At 53.0% G+C, this 19,738-nt stretch overlaps 1 protein-coding gene and 1 pseudogene across 10 annotated transcripts in view; one reads left to right on the top strand and one right to left on the bottom strand.

Annotated features, from left to right (window-relative positions):
* Positions 1-10,040: 10,040 nt before the first annotated feature.
* On the top strand, positions 10,041-13,783 carry LOC101137347 (uncharacterized; annotated as a pseudogene).
* GAS8 (growth arrest specific 8) overlaps positions 12,375-19,738 on the bottom strand; it is a 29,331-nt gene continuing 21,967 nt past the window's right edge. For all 10 annotated transcript variants that reach the window (XM_063700421.1, XM_063700428.1, XM_063700420.1 and 7 more), the window contains 2 exons: positions 14,891-14,956; positions 12,375-14,174 (listed from right to left, as the gene is read on the bottom strand). In XM_063700421.1, coding sequence (XP_063556491.1) covers positions 14,025-14,174; positions 14,891-14,956 — 216 coding nt within the window. In that variant the 3' untranslated portion in view covers positions 12,375-14,024. The remainder of the gene's footprint in view (positions 14,175-14,890; positions 14,957-19,738) is intronic.

Genomic DNA, 19,738 nt, shown 5'->3' with positions numbered 1-19,738 from the left:
GCCATCAGCTTGGCTGCCGCAAACAAGCTCAGCCTTTGATTCCGAATCTGATTCTTGAGGTGAGAGAAGGGCTCTCAGACCAAAATGTCCCCAGGGCATGGACAGTCAAGAGGGGAAATGGAGTGCTCAAAATCTAGTCAGTCCCCCACTTTGAACAGTCTAAGTCCCTTTTCTCATTCAGTTAAAGACAGCAGAAGCCTCATTTGGGACTTGGTAGTAGAAGGTATCTGCTAGATGGTACTAGCCATCAGGCATTTAATGAGGGGAAATTTCTTTGAAAATAAACAAAAACAAAGGCTAATAGTTGCAAACCCAGTTTCTGAGTCCACAGGGCAGTCAGTGGAGAGGATTTCTAGATGCCTTTACACAACTGCCCCCAGGCATAGGTGTAGAGAGCATGACTGAAGTCCCACACTTATGTCAGTGGGGGCTTGATAAAATTTGCACACCTCCCATAGCTCAGAGCTATTTTTCTTTTCTATCTTCTTTTACAATCTAGAACATGTAAAGGACTGTCCTACATAAGAGACAGTTCAGAGACATTTCAAGTAAAGCAGCTTTAGACCTATATATAACTATCATTATAGTTAGCCTTTTCTGTTCCACTGCAGTGAGCTAAGCCATGACTACGTTCCTGGACCAAACTGAGGGTTGGGCTGCTTATTCTCACCGCCAATAACAAGATGCAGATGAACTGGGAGAGAAGAGAATTTTTATTTTTGTAACCGGTTACTGGGAGAAGACCTGGAAATTATCACCAGACCAATTCAAAATTACAAAGTTTTCCAAAGCTTATATACCTTCGAAGCTATATGTCTATGTGTAAGTGTGCATTCATCTACAGACATGAGTGGTTAACTTCTCATCTATAACTAAGATCTGAGTCCTGAAAACCTTCTCTGGAGCCTCAGGAAATGTATTTAATCTAAATGGGTCCAGGTGCTGGGGTGATTGCCCTTATCTCCTGCTAAATCATGGAGGTTTAGGACATTCCTTTAGACGCTCAATAAACTTACTTGTGGTGGCGTGAGGAGCTTCTTCAGACCCCCAATAAAACTTGTTTAATCCTAAAAGGGTCCTCTTAAGAATTCCTTCATTATCTTGTCATGCTTCAAGGCCCAGGAAAGGCCGAGGAAAAACTCTTGGTGGGCTCTTTGTTACATTCCAGCCTTCGTATGAGGGTCAGGGAGGAGACCACCCCTCATATTGTCTTATGCCCAATTTCTGCCTCCAAAGAAAGAAGTAAAAACTAGAAGGCAGAAATTAAATCCATAGGCAGACAGCCCAGTGCCACACCCTGGGCCTGATAAAGCTCGACCCTTGACCTAATCGGTTAGGTTATCTATAGATTACAGACATTGTATAGAAAAGCACTGTGAAAACCCTGTCCTGTTTTGTTCCGATCTAATTACCGGTGCAGGCAGCCCCCAGTCACGTACCCCCTGCTTGCTCAATCGATCACAACCCTCTCACATGCACCCCCTTAGAGTTGTGAGCCCTTAAAAGGGACAGGAATTGCTCACTCGGGGAGCTCGGCTCTTGAGACAGCAGTCTTGCTGATGCTCCCGGCCGAATAAACCGCTTCCTTCTTTAACGCCGTGTCTGAGGGGTTTTGTCTGCGGCTCATCCTACTACAAGAGCACTGGTTCAATTAGCTTTTAATATTTAACCTAACTACTCAGCCAGTGCTGAGACAGTGTAATGGAGGCCGGTGTTAGTGAGACCTGGCCTGCCACAGCTACACTTAGCTCTCTTTCCTTTTCTTTTTTTTTTCTGAGACGGAGTCTCACTCTGTTCCCCAGGCTGGAGTGCAGTGGTGTGATCTCAGGTCACTGCAACCTCCGTCTCCTACATTCAAGTGATTCCCCTGCCTCAGCCTCCAGAGTAGCTGGGATTACAGCCACCCACCACCACACCCTGCTAATTTTTTGTATTTTCAGTAGAGACGGCATTTCACCATGTTGGCCAGGCTGGTCTTGAATGCCTGACCTCGTGATTCACCCACATCAGCCTCCCAAAGTGCTGGGATTACAGGTGTGAGCCACCGCACCAGGCTCACTTAGCTCTTTTCTTCTACTAAAACATAATCTGAGAAGTAAAAATAAAATCATAAGCCCTCTGTATTATTCCATTTTCACATTGCTATAGAGAAACACCTGAGGCTGGGTAATTTATAAAGAAAAGAGGTTTAGTTGGCTCATAGCTCTGCTGTATAGGAAGCATAGTGGCTTCTGCTTGTAGGAAGGCCTTGGCAAGCTTCCAGTTATGGCAGAAGGCAAAGGGGAGGGAGACATCTCACATGGTGGGAGCAGGAGCAAGAGAGAGTGAGGAGGGCGATGTCTCACACTTCTAAATGACCAGGTCTCATGAAAACTCACTCGCTGTCATGAAAGTAGTACCAAGTGGGGATGGTGCTAAACCATTCATAAGAAATCCACCCCCATGATTCAATTACCTCCCACCACACTTCACCTCCAACACCGGGGATTACAATTCAACATGAGACTTGATGGGGACGCAGATCCAAACCATATCATTTCAACCCTTGTCCCCCAGATCTCACGTCCGTGTCCCATTGCAAAATACAATCATGCCTTCCCAACAGTCCCTCAAAGTCTTAACTCGTTTCAGCATTAACTCAAAAGTTCAAAGTTCCAAGTCTCATCTGACACAGGCAAATCCCTCCCACCTAGGAGCCTGTAAAATCAAAAACAAGTTATGTACCTCCAAGACACAATGAGAGTACAAACACTGGATAAATATTCCCATTTCAAAATGGAGAAATCACCCAAAAGAAGGGAGCTACAGGCCTCATGCAAGCCCAAAACCCAGCAGGGCAGTCATTAAATCTTAAAGTTCCAAAATAATCTCCTTTGACTCCATGTCCCACATCCAGGCATGCAAGGGGTGGGCTCCCAAGGCCTTGGGCAGCTTGGGCATAGCCACTCTCATGGGCTGGCATTGAGAGGCTGAGGCTTTTCCAGGTACAGGGTGCAAGCTATTGGTGGGTCTGGAGGATGGTGGCCCCTTTCGCATAGCTCCAATAGGCAGTGTCCCAGTGGGGACTCTGTGTTGGGGCTCCAACCTCACATTTCCCCTCCTCTCCACTGCCCTAGTAGAGGTTCTCCATGAGGGCGCCGCCCCTGCAGCAGGCTCCTTCCTGGACATCCAGACTTTTCCATAGATCCTCTGAAATCTAGCCAGAGGTTCCCAAGACTCAACTCTTGCACTCTGTGCACCCACAAGCTTAACACTACATGGAAGCTGCCAAATCTTATGGCTTACACCCTCTGAAGCAGCCACCAGAGCTGTACTTGGGCCCCTTTGAGCCATGGCTGAAGCTGGAGTGGCAAGGATGCAGGGAGCAGTGTCTCGAGGCTGCCAGGGATCTGGGGCTGGCCCAAACCATTCAGCCCTCCTAAGCCTCCAGGCCTGGGATAGGAAGAGCTGCCTTGAAGGTCTCTGAAATTCCTTCAAGGCCTTCTCCCCGTTGTTTTGGCTGTTAGCACGTGGCTCCTTTTAACTTATGCAAATTTATGCAGCTTGCTTGAATCCCTCCCCTAAAAATGGGCTTTTCTTTTCTACCACATGGCCGGGCTGCAAACATTCTAAACTTTTACCCTCTGTGTCTCCTTTAAATATAAGTTACAATTTTAAATCATTTATTTGCTCACACATATGGGCATAGGTTGTTAGAAGCAGCCAGGCTACATCTTGAATTCTTTGCTGCTTAGAAATTTCTTCCACCAGTTACCCTAAATCATCATTCTCAAGTTCAAACCTCCAGAGATCCCTGGGGCAGGAGCACAGTGCTGCCAAGTTCTTTGCTAAGACATAACAAAAATGACCTCTGCTCCAGTCCCAATAACTTCCTCATTTCCATCTGAGACCTTGTCAGCCTGTGTCACCATACATATCACTGTCAGCATTTTGGTCACAACCATTTATCCAGTCTCTAGGAAGTTCTAAACATTCTCTCATCTTCCTCTCTTCTGCCGAGCCCTCCAAAGTCTTCCAACCTCTGCCTGTTACCCAGTTCCAAAGTCACTTCCACATTTTCAGGTATCTTTACAGCAATGCCCCACTCCTGGTACCAATTTTCTGTATTACTCTGTTCTCACATTGTTACAAAGAAATACTTGAGGCTGGGTAATTTATAAAGAAAAGAAGCTTAATTGGCTCATGGTTCTGCAGGCTGTACAGGAAGCATTGCAATCTCTGCTTGGCTTCTGGAGAGGCCTCAGAAAACTTACAATTATGGTAGAAGACAAAGGGAGAGCAGACACATCACACGGCCAGAGCAGGAGGAAAAGAGAGAGCGAGGCTGGAGGTGACACACTTTTTTTTTGTTTTTGAGATGGAGTCTCACTCTGCTGCCAGGCTGGAGTGCAGTGGCGCAATCTTGGCTCACTGCAAACTCTGCCTCCCAGGTTCAAGCAATTCTCCTGCCTCAGCCTCTTGAGTAGCTGGGACTACAGGTTCATGCCACCACCCCAGCTAATTTCTGTATTTTTAGTAGAGATGGGGTTTCACCATGTTGGCCAGGGTGGTCTCGATCTCTTAACCTCTTGATCTGCCTGCCTTGGCCTCCCAAAGTGCTGGGATTACAGGTGTGAGCCACCACGCCCAGCCAATACACACATAAACAACCCCACAACTCACTCAACAGAAACCCTTGTTGCCAAGGGCACTCCAGAGAAAGCCTGAAAACTGAGTTCCCAGCCATGACTGGACAGGAGCTCAGACACCCTTGTTATACCCCCTTCCTCACTAACCACCATGAGGCTTTCTTCCCAAAGGGCTAAACAGCAATCAGCCCTTTGGGGAGACTCCACCACCGACATCAACCAAGTGCCAGACTATGGCCCTTCCATTTTTGCGGTTTCAACACAACTAACCAGCATTCCTCCCTGCTGAAAGACCATTGACTAGGCAGTAGTTCCGGCCGGTCTACACAGAATGACCAGGCAGTGGTTCCAGCCGGTCTACAGAGAATGACCAGGCAGTGGTTCCAGCCGGTCTACAGAGAATGACCAGGCAGTGGTTCCAGCCGGTCTACAGAGATTCACCAGGCAGTGGTTCCAGCCGGTCTACAGAGATTCACCAGGCAGTGGTTCCGGCTGGTCTACAGAGAATGACCAGGCAGTGGTTCCGGCCGGTCTACACAGAATGCATAGTGAGGGTCGTTGCATCCACTACTTCACCTTGGAGGTCAGAGGCCCAAAAACTCCACCCTTCAGTCATGCTAACAGTGCCATTTTTTGAACACTGGACCCAGGGAGAGGCAGGAAGCTCAATCATGAATGCACACATTTCTCCTCTCATACATATTCATGAGTTATCGTATAGCTTATGGGGGTATGTATATTTGGCCAAGCCATCCAGTGAAATCCCCATCTTATTCTTCTGTCCCTTGAAGAGCCTATTTCTGGCTTCTGGCCAGAGGCTATGCTTTCCAGCCTGTCCAAATGACCAGGCTGCAACTCTTTATGAGAAATAAAGCTTTCCTTTCCAAATCTGGGAAACCTCATCATTCTTCAGTTGACGAACCTAAAGAACACATGTAGAAGTGCCCTGAGTGATTTTTCCTATGAGAATAAAAGGGATCAGCTGAGATTGATTCAGTCAAGCTGAAACTCCCCAAAATATATGAGGCAGTAGAGACAAATGGCTAGAGGCAGTATGTGTGAAATGAAGTTTAAATTTAGTTTCTGCACTCAGAAACAATTATTAGGGGCCAGTTAAGTGAACAAGGACCCACAGAGAACTGCTGAACCCTCAGCACATGACAACTCATCCAAACCCTCACACTAGGAGACTCGTCAGAAGTACTCCAGCATGGCTTCCAGCAGCGTAGGGCTGCGCCCCCAGGATGACCCAGCAGCACTTCCACCCTTACTGCTTCCATTAAAACAAAAGCTCCGTGCACGAAGGAAATTTTACCATGCTCCAGCCTAGGTGTCCCCAAACTTTTTGGCACCAGGGACCGGATTCATGGAAGACAATTTTTCCACAGATGGGTTGAGGGGAGGGTTGGGATGATTCAAATGCACATTTATAGTGCATTTTGTTTCTATTATTATTGCATTGTAATATATAATGAAATAATTATACAACTCACCATAATGTAGAATCAGTGGGAGCCCTGAGCTTGTTTTCCTGCAACTAGACGGTCCCATCTGGGAGACAGTGACAGATCATCAGGCCTTAGAGTCTCATTAAGGAGCACACAACCTAGATCCCTCACACGCGCGGTTCACAATAGGGTTCGTGCTCCTATCAGAATCAAATGCTGCTGCTGATCTGAGTGGAGGCGGGCTCAGGAGGTAATGCAACCGATGGGGAGCAGCTGAAGATACAGATGAAGCTTCGTTTGCTCGCTTGCCCGTGCACTCACCTCCTACTATGTGGCCCGCCTGGGGACCTCTGCTCTAGCCAACTTCTGATGATAGGCCCCAACCTCCCTTTCTTGGAGCATGTACTAAAAAGCTTACTGTTTGTAAATATGTCTTGCAACTCAGAAGGGCCTCTCTCAAGGCCTGAGAGCCCTCCCTTTGAAAGGTAATCATCAGGAAGAGTGAGGCCTCTATCTCCCAGTCTCTGCAGGAGAACAGAATCCTGTTTGAAGACAAAACTACAACAAAGTCAGTTTAAAGATCTCAATTGACCTCATTTGCAATTCTAGAATCAGGCAACACTTCATTCCACAAAATAAAATAAGTGTTCCAATGAGTCATAGCGAGGAGGTTAGCTCTACAGACAGAAAAGTGTTGTTCAGGCCGTACAGTGTGTCATTACTCGATATCTCAGACCACACACTGCAGACATCTTTATAATTTTGAAATGTTTTTGTATTTTATTATACCTTATTTAAAAACCAAAGATAGGCTACTTGGATATTTATTATGACAATTTTCTGGAAGATAAGAGTCTTGAAGATGATGCTTCTTTTTCAAATTTGCCTGAAGGTGCCATAAAGGAACTGGGGTGTTCGGCTGGGCGTGGTGGCTCACGCCTGTAATCCCAGCACTTTGGGAGGCCGAGGTGGGTGGATTACCTGAGGTCAGGAGTTCAAGACCAGCCTGGCCAACATGGTGAAACTCTGTCTCTACTAAAAATACAAAAATTAGCCAGGCGTGGTGCCACACACCTGTAATCCCAGCTACTCAGGAGGCTGAGGCAGGAGAATTGCTTGAGCCCAGGATGTGGAGGTTGCAGTGAGCCTAGATCATGCCACTACACTCCAGCAAGACTCTATCTCCAAAAAAAAGGCCCTGGGGTGTGGAGCCTGGTCATCTCATTAAGGAAGTTTCTAGAGCACATGACATCCCAGTGGTGACCCTGGTTTTCAGAAAGGGGTAGATGCCAGGAGGTCAGGCATGGCTGAGGGTCTCAGTTTCCCTGGGAAAGGGGACCCTGCAGTCCCTCTTGGTCTAGGTGGGAGCAAGACGGGGGGGGGGGTTACCCTGGAGAGGCCAGGAGAGGAATTCTGACAACCCCTTGGTCTGCCATCCTCCCTCCTTAGGCCACTAGCTTCTCCTATGCAGGGAGAGTCTCAGGACAGAGGGGAGGTTACATGGCAACCCCCAAAAGGACTGATCATTGTTTTGTCACTTTATTTATAACATTTGAGACTTTCGAAAAAGTAATACAAGCCCACTAGAATTTCTCAGAGTACAAAAGGTTAAAGAGTCAAAATAAATATACTCCATCTGCAACTGCTTATCTCAAGAGGTGGTCACTGGGATGACTGTTTTGTGTATCCTATTGTGAAATATTCCAATATATGGCCTCCCTGTGCCTCAGTTTCCTGCTTTGTAAGGTAGGGACAACAATACACCAAGAGGTTGTTATGAGGATTAAATTAGCTAATCCTTGCAATTCAGTGAAAGCTAGATACGAATTTACAAGCTTCCGCCCTTTTACACACTGTTTTGTCCTTTGTCACTAGTTGTTTTTCCAGGAGAATTCTCATCTTACACACAAATGGGCCTCATGCTTTTTAAAGGGCTGCAGAGTACCCTGGTGTTTACGGAATTTTCCCCACTGGGGCCAGTCTGGTTGTCTCTGGCCTCTGGCACCCATAGGCATTTGCCATAACAGGTGTGAGCCTCTCTTTAGGATTATCTCCTATAAACAGAAGCCACAACAAATGTCGTGTGTGTGGATCCCAAATAGATGTTTCCTAACTAGTCCCAAGGTAGTTGTAGCCAGAATACTCCCAACCTTTGCTGAGAGGGGTCTCCTCCCTTGCCTTTGAATGGCCTAATTCTTAATCTACAAATCACCCATGCTGAACACCCAAGAACTGGAAATGCAGCTTGACAGGAAGAAAGAAGTTCCCGGCCAGGCGCGGTGGCTCACGCTTGTAATCCCAGCACTTTGGGAGGCCGAGGAGAGCTCATCACGAGGTTAGGAGTTCGAGACCAGCCTGGCCAACACAGTGAAACCCCATCTCTACTAAAACTACAAAAATTAGCTGGGCGTGGTGGCAGGCGTTTGTAATCCCAGCTACTCATCGCTAGAACCAAGGAGGCGGAAGTTGCAGTGAGCCGAGATTGTGCCACTGCACTCCAGCCTAGGCGACAGAGTGTGATTCCGTCTCAAAAAAAAAAAAGTTCCCAGATCCCAGAGCAGGACAGCCAGTCCACCATCATGCGGGTGCAGCGTTTTCCAGATTTTAAATAGAGAATGTCCGTTATTTCATTAATACATTGTGGCAGGTGAACGACTGCCAGTGGCTTGAGGATAAAAGAATTTACCAAGACAGTTGTACGTAAGAGAACGCAGATTTACTAGAGAAAGTAGGAAAATACGTTGCCAGAGAGAAGATGGGCAGCCAGCAGATGAGAAACTGACTGCACAGAAACAAAGGCTTGCTGGAGAGTTTATGAGTTAAACTCGCCAAGGCTGCAGTGCGTTAATAACCTTCAGGCGTCTGGCGAGACTGGCGCGCAGGAAGAATGTGTTATTTGCCATGTGTCTGGAGGGCTGTGTGTCCTGGAGCATGAAGAAGGCAGACTAGTAGCTTGTCTGCTTTCTCTGTTTGCTTTCCCCTGCCTCCCTTTCCCTAATTAGGACTTCACATATATAACATATAGTCAAAATGTGTTCTCTGTATATTACGTAAGGTTAATACAACGATGGATACTCGCCGGCACACGCAGTTCTATGGCTTTTCTCACTTTCTGCAGGGCACGGGCCTCCACCCTGCGCTCATCCACCGCGCGTTGCGGGGAGGAAGGGCTGGGGGGAGGTCAGCTCAGAGAGCTTCACCTACGGAGCCATATCAACAATCTGAGGAGTCACCACTGCTCCCATTTTACAGATGAGAAAACCGAGGCAAGGTCACATGGCCTGTCGGGGGAAACTTACCCTGTGAGGGGCTTCCATGAGAAACCTGCGGGCCTCTGAGCCTCCCAGGGGAGAGATGGGCCCCGCGCCGTCCCCAGTCTCGCGCAGGTCTTCTTGGGACCCACCTGGCCCGCCCCCATCCCCTCCATCCCCCCATCCCCCCGTCCCCCCGTCCCCCACCACGCTCCCTCTCACCGCGGCCCCGCCCCCTCTCACCGCAGTCCCGCCCCATCTCACCGCGGCCCCGCCCCCTCTCACCGCAGTCCCGCCCCCTCTCACCGCGGCCCCGCCCCCTCTCACCGCAGTCCCGCCCCATCTCACCGCGGCCCCGCCCCCTCTCACCGCGGCCCCGCCCCCTCTCACCGCGGCCCCGCCCCCTCTCACCGCAGTCCCGCCCCCTCTCACCGCGGCCCCGCCCCCTCTCACCGCGGCCCCGCCCCATCTCACCGCGGCCCCGCCCCCCGCCCCCTCTCACCGCGGCCCCGCCCCCGTGCCCCGCCCCCACCACCCCCCAGCAGGTCCTCGCGACTCCGCTTCTGGGCCCCAGGTCTGTGCGCCCTGATTCCCCACCAGCGCACCTTCCTGGGCAAAGCCCTGCTGGGGCCCTCCTGGTGGGCACGAGGTGGTCCGGGGCGGGGTGACCGGCCCCGCCCTTCCCTTTGCCCGCGGGCGTCCGGCAGGGCAGGATGAGCTCCCGGGCCGTGCCGCGGCTGCTGAGGCTCCGGCGACACCTAGACCCCCAGGAGGTTAGGGGGCCAGGCCTGGACCTGCAGGGCTCCTGTCCCCTCAGCTGCTTGCGTGGGGCTGAGCGTCGAGGGCCCAGGAACCGGGGCGCGGAGGAGAGCCCAGTTCCGGGAGAACCACCCCAGGGGCTGGAACTGAGGGCCTGGGGGGAAATGGCCATTTCATGGGGCCGTGGGCGGGACAGTGGGTGTCCCCAGTGGGGCAGGGGAGCCACAGGGATTGGTGGGGGAGGGTCGGCAGGCACAGGCTGCGCTGTTCACGTTTGGTGCCTCATCAGCTGACTAGGCACTTCCGGTCACCCTTGCCCCCTGTCCCCTGGGCAGCTCGGAGAACTCTGTCCAGAGGGCTGTTTAAGCCCCACAGCTGGTGTGGACGCAGGATTGGGGTGGGTAGGCGGGCACAGGGCTCCAGAGGCTCACCCTGGCCTCCTTCTCCTGGCCCAGGGCAGCAGCATGGGGCCTCCGGACAACCTACTGACCACCCAAGTGCTGGGCACCGCCTCAGGGCTCCCAGCCACAGGCCTCTGCCTCCGCTCGTGCTGGCTGCAGGACCACAGCCAGCAGTGGGCGGAGCTGAGGACAAGGTGGGAGAGAGGCCCTGGGAGGGGAGTGCCGCCCTGAGACAGATGGCGGGGACTGAGGGGCCGGGCAGTGAGGCTGGAGGGCGGAGCTCACCGCTGCCGACCCTCCTCTCAGCCCGGGTTGGGAGTGAGGTTAGGGGCTCTCTCTTCTGCTTCTCTCAGCCCGTTTCCTCCTCTGAAAATACAGGGATGAGGAGAGGAGCTGTTTCCTCCCTCCCTCCAGCCTCAGGCCCCTGTGACCCTGATGGGGCGGGAGTGAGTTTCTGCCTCTCCCTGGCAGCTGTGCCAGGGCGAGGGCGGGGGGTGGTGGTTAGGTGAGGCCTGAGGTGGAATCGAAGAGCTCACTGTCACTGACATCACGGGTAACCTTGTGCCAGGCAGTACGCTGGACATTATTTCCACTCTTTTCATTCTCCATACACCCTGTGGGCCGGCACCATAATTAACCCTTCTACACATGGGAAGACTGAGGCAGCAAGCCCAGGTACATGCTGGGATTCCCAGCCAGGCCTGAGGGGCAGTGTGTCCCTCAGCCTCCATGGGGTCTTGCCCACTGCCCCAGGCACAGGCTCTGCGCGGCCCTTCCAGAGGCAGATGTCACCCACCCAGGCCTTATGGCCCCCGCGTAAGAGGCAGGCCCCCTCCCTTCCAGCCAGAAGGACAGGGCTGGGCCCATAGGATCAGAGAGAGTCTGACCCTGCCGCTCCTACGGTCATCTGGTCCTTCACAAAAGCTGAGACACGAGGGGTCCAGGTCCCACCTGAGCAATTAGGACAGCACTGTGTGGGCTGGGCGTCCCAGGCAGGGTCACAGAGACTCATTACCCCCATGCACACACGCTATGTTTGTTGTTGTTGTTGTTGTTTTTGAGACAGAGTTTCACTCTTGTTGCCCAGGCTAGAGTACAATGGTGTGGCATCAGCTCACCACAACCTCCGACTCCCGGGTTCAAGCGATTCTCCTGCCTCAGTCTCCCTAGTAGCTGGGATTACAGGCATGCACCACCACGCCAGCTAATTTTGTATTTTTAGGAAAGTCGGGGTTTCTCTGTGTTGGTCAGGCTGGTCTCAAACTCCCGACCTGAGGTGATCCACCCACCTCGACCTCCCAAAGTGCTGGGATTACAGGCGTGAGCCACCTTGTTCGGGCCTGCTCTTTCTAATCACAGTAGAAGTGCACACTGTAAAGACCAGCTGGCAAGAATGATGGGAGGTTTTCCAGAGGTGACTATGGGCAAAGCCACGGTTATTCAGAACCCTGATAAGGGACCAGGACGCACAACACAGACGCTCCATGGAGTTGGACAGGCCCACTCTGTGGGTGAAGGTTTGGCAGTTATTGACCCAGAAAGCCACACACATTTTTTTTTTTTTTGAGACGGAGTCTCGCTCTGTCGCCCAGGCTGGAGTGCAGTGGCACGATCTCACCTCACTACAGCCTCCGCCTCCTGGGTTCACGCCATTCTCCCGCCTCAGCCTCCCGAGTTGGGACTACAGGTGCCCGTGACCACGCCCAGCTACTTTTTTTGTGGTAGAGATGGGGTTTCACCATGTTAACCAGGATGGTCTCGATCTCCTGACCTCATGATCCGCCTGTCTCAGCCTCCCAAAGTGCTGGGATTACAGGCGTGAGCCACCGCGCCCAGCCAGCCATACACAATATTTTAAGTGAAAACCACAGGTTATAGAACAATACAAATAGTATAATCCACTTTATGAGTTAAGTTTTTAAACAAATAGACTTATGCATAGAGAAAATCTGGAAAAATATATGCCAGCTATAAAGTGGTTATTGCTCATGGGATAAATTGTGGGAGACTTTTTCCCTTTTTGCTTTTCTGTGTTGTGATTTCCTAAAGACAAGGCAGTGGTGTCCCTAGACTGCTCTGGAACTGCAGGACCTAACAGCCCCACTGTGTCTGCTCACCCAAGTCTGACAGGTGGCAGGGCAGTGTCTGAGGCCCACTGGGATGCAGACCCAGGAAAGCTGGGGTGGGGGGCTTCTGGTCCCCATCTCTGCAGCCTCATCCTCTCCCCAGCTACACAGACCCAGATGGCCGCTGTCCTGGACTCCTGACGCCGGACCAGATGAAGGCAGGCACCTACAAGCTCACCTTGGACACTGAGGGCTACTGGAGGAAGAGGGGGCAGGAAAGCTTCTACCCACACGTGGAGATGAGAGCCCCAGTGGGCTGGAGGGGGCTGAGGCTCATGACTCACTGGGATCTGCAGGCCAGCTCCTGCTGGCCGGGCATCATTTAGGCAGTGGGCAGACTGGTCCTGGGCGGTGGCAGGTAGGTGAGCTCACTTGCTTTGAGCTCCCAAAAGAAAGGTGTCCAGGCAGCAATAGACTCTATGAGGACACACCCGTCACTCACCTGCCCAGGGTCAGGCTTTGTGGGGAGGCTGGGCCAAGGGTGATTCATCCCCTCTTTGTTGACAGAGGTTTTCATCTGAGCCAACTCCAGCTCTCTGGGCCTAACCTCACTGCCTCACCCCACACTGGAGCCGCCGCAGAAGCGCCTGACTTACTGGGCTGTGGCTTCTGTGGAGTGTCCCTCTGGTGCGGAAGGTTCACCCCATCCCAGACCCTCAGTCTGGACTGCTGAATTCTCTCAGGTGTGTTGGGGCCAGATAGGTGGTTTGCTGCTATCCCCTTATACTCTCTCCTGGCCTCTCCATCTCAGGTTGTTTTCACCATCACCAGCAAGGCCCAGAAGTTCCACGTGCCCCTGCTGCAGAGCCCCTGGTCCTACATCACCTACCGAGGGAGTTAGAGCGAAGACTGGCAGCGGGAGGCTGCCTGCCCTTTCCCGCACGCTGGCTGCACCCACCCAGCCCTCAACATAGCGGGCTTTGTGCTCATCAGGGAGCATTGGCTCACCACTTCCTAGGGAAGTGCTGGCCCCCTGGAGAATCCCACTGGGCAGCTGTGACTCAGGTGTCAATGAAGGTAGTGCCAGCATCTGCAAAGCTGTCCATTCGATGGGACAACAGTGGCGCGAAGACAGGCAGCACAGCGCGGCACTGCCCCAACCCCCAGGTGAGTGCGGGGCACTCTGAGAAGGTGCTGCCGACTGTGGTTGGAGGTGAGACCAGGGAGTAGGCCTGGACACAGGCTGGACGTGCTGCACCCAGGGAAGGGAGCGACAGGGATGCCATGGGTGAGGGTCCTGCAGGTGGTTCTCCTCCACAGAGCCAGGAAAGAGGATGGCAAGAACATGTGAAAAGGTTTCATTTGCTGATGATAAAATCTAAAAAACTTGCTGTCCTTGGTGTGATAAGGGGTGTCATCCCAAGAGTGTTCCTAGGCTGGCTCTCTGGGCTGTGGCCCCCCAGGGGGGCAGCTACGTCGGGGTGCCCACCAGTCCCGCGGGGCCCTGGCCCAGCGTCTGTCCGATCACAGCTGTTTCCAAGGGCTTGAAGCCCACGTTGTCCAGAGGGATCCCGAAGGCCAGCAGCTTTGCCTCATACGTGCGCAGCAGGTCGTTATGGGCCTGTGGAGACAGGGCAGGTCGTTATGGGCCTGTGGAGACAGGGCAGGTCGTTATGGGCCTGTGGAGACAGGGCAGTGTCAGGGAGCTGAGGGTCCCCACGCTCAGGACCACCAGAGCTGAGTGCAGCTCCATGGAGGGGCAACGTGAGCATCACGGTGCAGAAGGATAAAGCCAAAGGCTTATCAGTCATTTCCTGTGTGGGACGCAGCTCCAAGCACCTTCACTGCGTTGGCTCAGGTAGCACGACAGGGAGAGGCTGTCGCTATTCCTATTCCACAAATGACGAGACGGAGGCAGAGGGCAGGGACACTCAGGGCAGAGCTGTGGTCTGGGAGGGCTCTGGGCCCTGGCTGGGTGTTTCCCACGCAGGTTCTTCACGCCCTCCCTTCCCGTTAAATGACGTCTGTTTCCTTCCCCGGTGGGCACAGCACCTTCTGACTCCCTGCCCAGGGGAAGGGGCTGACCAGGGAAGCGTCCAGGTCCCCCCCTACACCCATCCCAGCAGAGACATGGCCTAGACAGCAGTGCGCTGCCCCAGACCACACAGAATCCAGATGCTCTCGGCTATGACTGCACCCTCACGTGGGGACAGTGACAGCTGCCTTGTCAAACGAGGTACGAAGTGGGCACAGGTGGGGTCCTCAGAGACCGTCTGCATTTAGAACAGTCTGGGCACCGAGGGGGTGCCCCTGAGGGAGGGCAGGGCACAGCCGTACCTTACAGACCTGGGCCAGCTCATACTGCAGGTCCTTGATGGTGCTGTTCTTCGACTCAAGAACATCCTGAGGAGAGAGAGGTGATGGGAGTTTGAGACTCATCTTTTGGCCGAGGCAATGGGAGTGGCCTGGGGACTCCAGTGGGCATTCTGAGAGATCCAGCGAATAGCAGCCTGGTTTGATGGGTGCATCCATCCACACAGGGTTGTCAGCAGAAAAAGGTCTCCAAGGGTGGAGAGAAAACAAGGAAGCAACAGGGAACTGGGAGCTTGCACAACCTGCCTCTCCAGCAACAGTCCAGGCCAGGCACTGCCGCTCACACCTGTGATCCCAGCAGTGTGGGAGGCCAAGGAGGCAGGTCACTTGAGGTCAGGAGTTTGAGACCAGCCTGGCCAACATGGCGAAACCCCGTGTCTACTATACGAAAAGTAGCCGGGCACGGGGGCTCACACCTGTGTAATCCCAGCTACTCAGGAGGCTGAGGCACGAGAATTGCTTGAACCTGGGAAACGGAGGTTGCAGTGCGCCAAGATTAAGCCACTGCACTCCAGTCTGGGTGACAGAGCAAGACACCGTCTCAGGAAAAAACTCAAAGAACAGTCCAGACCACAAGAAATGCAGATGAGGTGAGGGCAGGCAGCGTGCAGCCACACTGTGGAGACTGGCCACTAAGCACCATCTACATATTGCTTAAATTTCTTGAGGCTTGTGAATGTACTATCTCACTTTTTTTTTTGAGATGGAGTCTCGCCCCGTTGCCCAGGCTGGAGTGCAGTGGTGCGATCTAGGCTCACCGCAACCTCTGCCTCCCAGGTTCAAGGAATTCTCTGCCTCAGCCTCCCAAATAGCTGGGATTACACCCGCCACCAAGCCCAGCTAATTTTTGTATTTTTAGTAGAGACGGGGTTTCACCATCTTGGCCAGGCTGGTCTTGAACTCCCAAACTCGTGATCTGCCCACCTCAGCCTCCCAAAGTGCTGGCATTACAGGCGTGAGCCACCGCGCCCGGCTATCCCACTTTTCTGTAACAGAAAAAAGTAGTCTTCAGCAGCGCTGGCCCCGCCCAGATGTGGGCAAGGGTCTCACCACATGGCGAGGCAGGGACTTCTTGGGCTCCTGCCTGTGGGGCACTGCTGGGCCCAGCCTGGCTTTAGAGCCGTCCCTGCTGCCCACTGACACAGCAGCCCCCTCACACCTGCCCAGCCGCGAACAGTGTCCCTGCGGGGGCCTCTGTCATTTCCCCAGAAGATTCCTCTTAGAAGTCGAGGTAACAATGACCAGGAAAGGAGGGGTTGACCCACATTTAGCTCCATCCTCCATCCTCACCCTGGCGCGTGGGCGCAGCTGCAATGACCCTCACAGGCCACGACTGCTCTCTTCACCCTCATTTCGGTGGCTTAGCAGCAGGCTGGGTGCAGCCCTCAGCCAGGAGCTGGAAACACGCCTCCCCGACCTCCCAACAGTGGGACCCTCACTCCCTCACCTGCCTGTGCTCACTGGACCCAGTGCTGAGCAAACAAAGATGAGTTTTCAGTCCCGGGGCCACAGTGCCTCTGGCCCAGGTGAGGCCCCTCCTATACAGCCTCACTACCTCAGGCCCTGAGAGCCAGGCCATCCCAGATGACCAGGGTCCCACAGGCACCACCGCCCACTGGGCCAGGACCCGTCGTTCCCCCATGTGCAAACACCAAGTCACCTCAGCCCCTCCCAGCCCCACCTGTGGACTCAGCCTCCTGGCGGCTCTCCAACCCTCTGCCCGTCCCCATTCTGTGCTGGCCCCAACCAGCCCCCTCCAGCCCTGCGCTCCCCATCAACAGCAGAGTGGGCCCTGATCTGGTTCCCCCGCCCAGCCCTTCCATAGTTCCCAACTGGCCCGAAACTCAAAGGCACAGCTGACGGGCCTTTCAGGACCAGCCTCTTCAGCCTCAGTCCTGCATCTGTCCAGCACCTGGGTGCTCCCAGGGCGGCTCAGCGAGGGGCTCACTGCTGTGACTGTGCCACTGCACTCCAGCCTGGGCGACACAGTGAGACTCTGTGTCAGAAAAAAAAAAAAAGAGAGAGAGAGATTAGGTGACTTGAATGAGGTTAACCCTCGGCCTGGTGTCAGTGATGAGCACGTGCATTTGTGTTCAGCTGAACTGCATGTGAACCAATCACCTTAAAAATGCCATCTGTGGCCTTTCGGTGGGAACCGCCATCTTCCAGTAATTCACCCAAATGAACACAAAGGGAAAGAGGAGAGGCACCGATACGTGTTCTCCGGCCTTTTAGAAAAGAGTCGTTCCTCTGGCCACGTATATGTGAACCTATGAGAAAGGTGATACTGCAGACATCAAGGGAATGGGTACTGTTCAAAAAGGAAGCCCCACAAGTGTTGCCATGGCTGAACTGGAAGTCGCAGTGTTCCCCAGCACGCTGCTGGCATTGTTGTAAACAAACAAGTTAAGGGCAAGATTCTCGCCGAGAGAATTAACGTGCGTACCGAACACGCACGGAGCACTCTAAGAGCCGAGAGAGCTTCCTGAAACGCGTGAAGGAAAATGATCAGAAAAAGAAGCCCAAGAGAAAGGTAGCTGGGTTCAACTGAAGCAGCAGACGCTGCTCCACCCAGAGCAGCTTTGTGAGAACCGATGGGAAGGAGCTGAGCTGCTGGAGCCTCTTCCCTATGAACTCGTGGCGTCACAGGTGTTAAAAAAATAAGACCTCTGGACTACAGGAATGTTTCTCTTCATTGAGTAGAAGTGTGGTGTCCTCTCCCCCAAAGAAATACTTAAAGCAAATTTTAACTGTGTCCTAATTCATTATGTAATGTCTTTACTATTCAGATGTAACGTATTTTTCCTTTTTCTTTTTTTCTTTTTGAGACAGAGTCTTGCTCTGTCGCCCAGGCTAGAGTACAGTGGTGTGATCTCGGCTCACTGCAACCTCCACCTCCCGGGTTCAAGCCATTCTCCTGGCTCAACCTCCCGAGTAGCTGGGATTACAGGCGCCTGCCACCACGCCTGGCTAATTTTTTGTATCTTTAGTAGAGACGGGGTTTCACTGTGTTAGCCAGGGTGGTCTCGATCTCCTGACCTTGTGATCCACCTGCCTCGGCCTCCCAAAGTGCTGGGATCACAGGCATGAGTCACCGCGCCCGGCCCTCAAATTTAATGTATTTCTTGCTGAAAGACGTGAGGTAGCTTATTGTGCAACAAATTACTCAACTGGTTAGAAAATGGCCAGGTATCTGGGGGCGGTGGCTCACGCCTGTAATCCCAGCACTTTGGTGGGCCAAGGTGGGCAGATCACGAGGTCAGGAGTTCGAGACCCACCTGGCCAACATGGTGAAACCCCATCTCTACTAAAAAAATGCAAAAATTGCCAGGTGCAGTGGCTCACACCTGTAATCCTAGCACTTTGGGAGGCTGAGGCGGGCGGATCATGAGGTCAGGAGTTTGAGACCAGCATGACCAACACGGTGAAACCCTGTCTCTACTAAAAATACAAAATTAGCCAGGCATGGTGTTGCCTGCCTGTAATCCCAGCTACTCAGGAGGCTGAGGCAGGAGAATCGTTTGAATCCGGGACGCAGAGGTTGCAGTGAGCCGAGATCATGCCACTGCACTCCAACCTGGGTGACAGAGCGAGACTTGTCTCGGAAAAAAAAAAGAGAGAGAGAGAGATTTCAGAAGAAAATGGCCAGGTATTATGTATGAACTATTTGTACTGGTTTGAAGATAGTCCCTCTAAATCATCAAGGAAGAAAAAAATAATTTACAAAAAAAAAAAAAATGCCATCTGTGGCTGGGTGTGGTGGCTCACACCTGTAATCCTAGCACTTTGGGAGGCCGAGGCGGGCGAATCACTTGAGTTCAGGAGTTCAAGACTAGCTTAACCAACATGGTGAAACTCCGTCTCTACTAAAAATAGAAAAATTAGCCAGGCATGGTGGCACATGCCTGAAATCCCACGTACTCAGGAGGCTGAGGCCCAAGAACCACCGGAACCAGGGAGGCAGAGGCTGCAGTGAGCCGAGATCACGCCATTGCACTCCAGCCTGGGCAACAGAGCAACACTTGAAAACAAACAAACAAAAATGCCATCTGTGATAGTTCTCAGGATAAAAGATGCTTCCACAGACAGTGAGGAAGCCTCAAGCCTATGTCCCAGGCATCTGTTTCACTGAAGGATGAGTCCAGCACAGGCAGCAGAGACAGACGGGTACCCTGTGGCCCCGAAAGCTGCATCTCTGTGGCAACCCAGCCTCCCTCTGCTGGGGCTGTTGGTGGAGGCTTTAAGACCAGCTGTTTCAAGCTCAGGGGCAGCAGCTGGGCCAGGGGCATGTGTCATCCAACTCGGGGCCCCGAGGAAGCCACAGGCCTGACAGCTGCAGATTGCCTCAGCTGGCCAGGATTCCAGTGTCAGTCAAAGACCCTTTGCCCTGTGCCCTGTTCCTTCTGTGACTTTCCCCAACCAGGTCCAGGGAACAGAGGCAAAGCCCAGGTCCAGAAGCTGGACACAGGCAAGAGACCACCTCTGAGGCAGTCACAGGCTCCAGCCTCCTCCTGATCCTCCAGCTGATGCTGTCTCTCCCTGTGGGGACCCAGGCCTCATCTGCTTTATTTACTGCCCTCGCCCACACCTGGGACACCCAGCAGAGCAGCACCATAAATCACTGAGACACAGAAGGAGGGAATGTTCTAGGCTCTCCTTAGCCTTCATGTCCCCAGTACCTGCAAAGGTGGGGTCGGGGTCCCCAGGCTCCCACGGCACTTACCCCATCTGTAACTGTCCCTGCCCTAAACCAGCCCATCTCAGGGCCTCCCGCTGCCATCTCTGTCCCAGGATGCGGGTGGTGCCCTGGGC

The sequence above is a fragment of the Gorilla gorilla genome, chromosome 18 (genome assembly GCF_029281585.2).
Source record: "Gorilla gorilla gorilla isolate KB3781 chromosome 18, NHGRI_mGorGor1-v2.1_pri, whole genome shotgun sequence".
Lineage (NCBI taxonomy): Eukaryota > Metazoa > Chordata > Mammalia > Primates > Hominidae > Gorilla > Gorilla gorilla.
The sequence above is the reverse complement of the archived record's forward strand: the minus strand, read 5'-3'. Positions and strand labels throughout refer to the sequence as shown.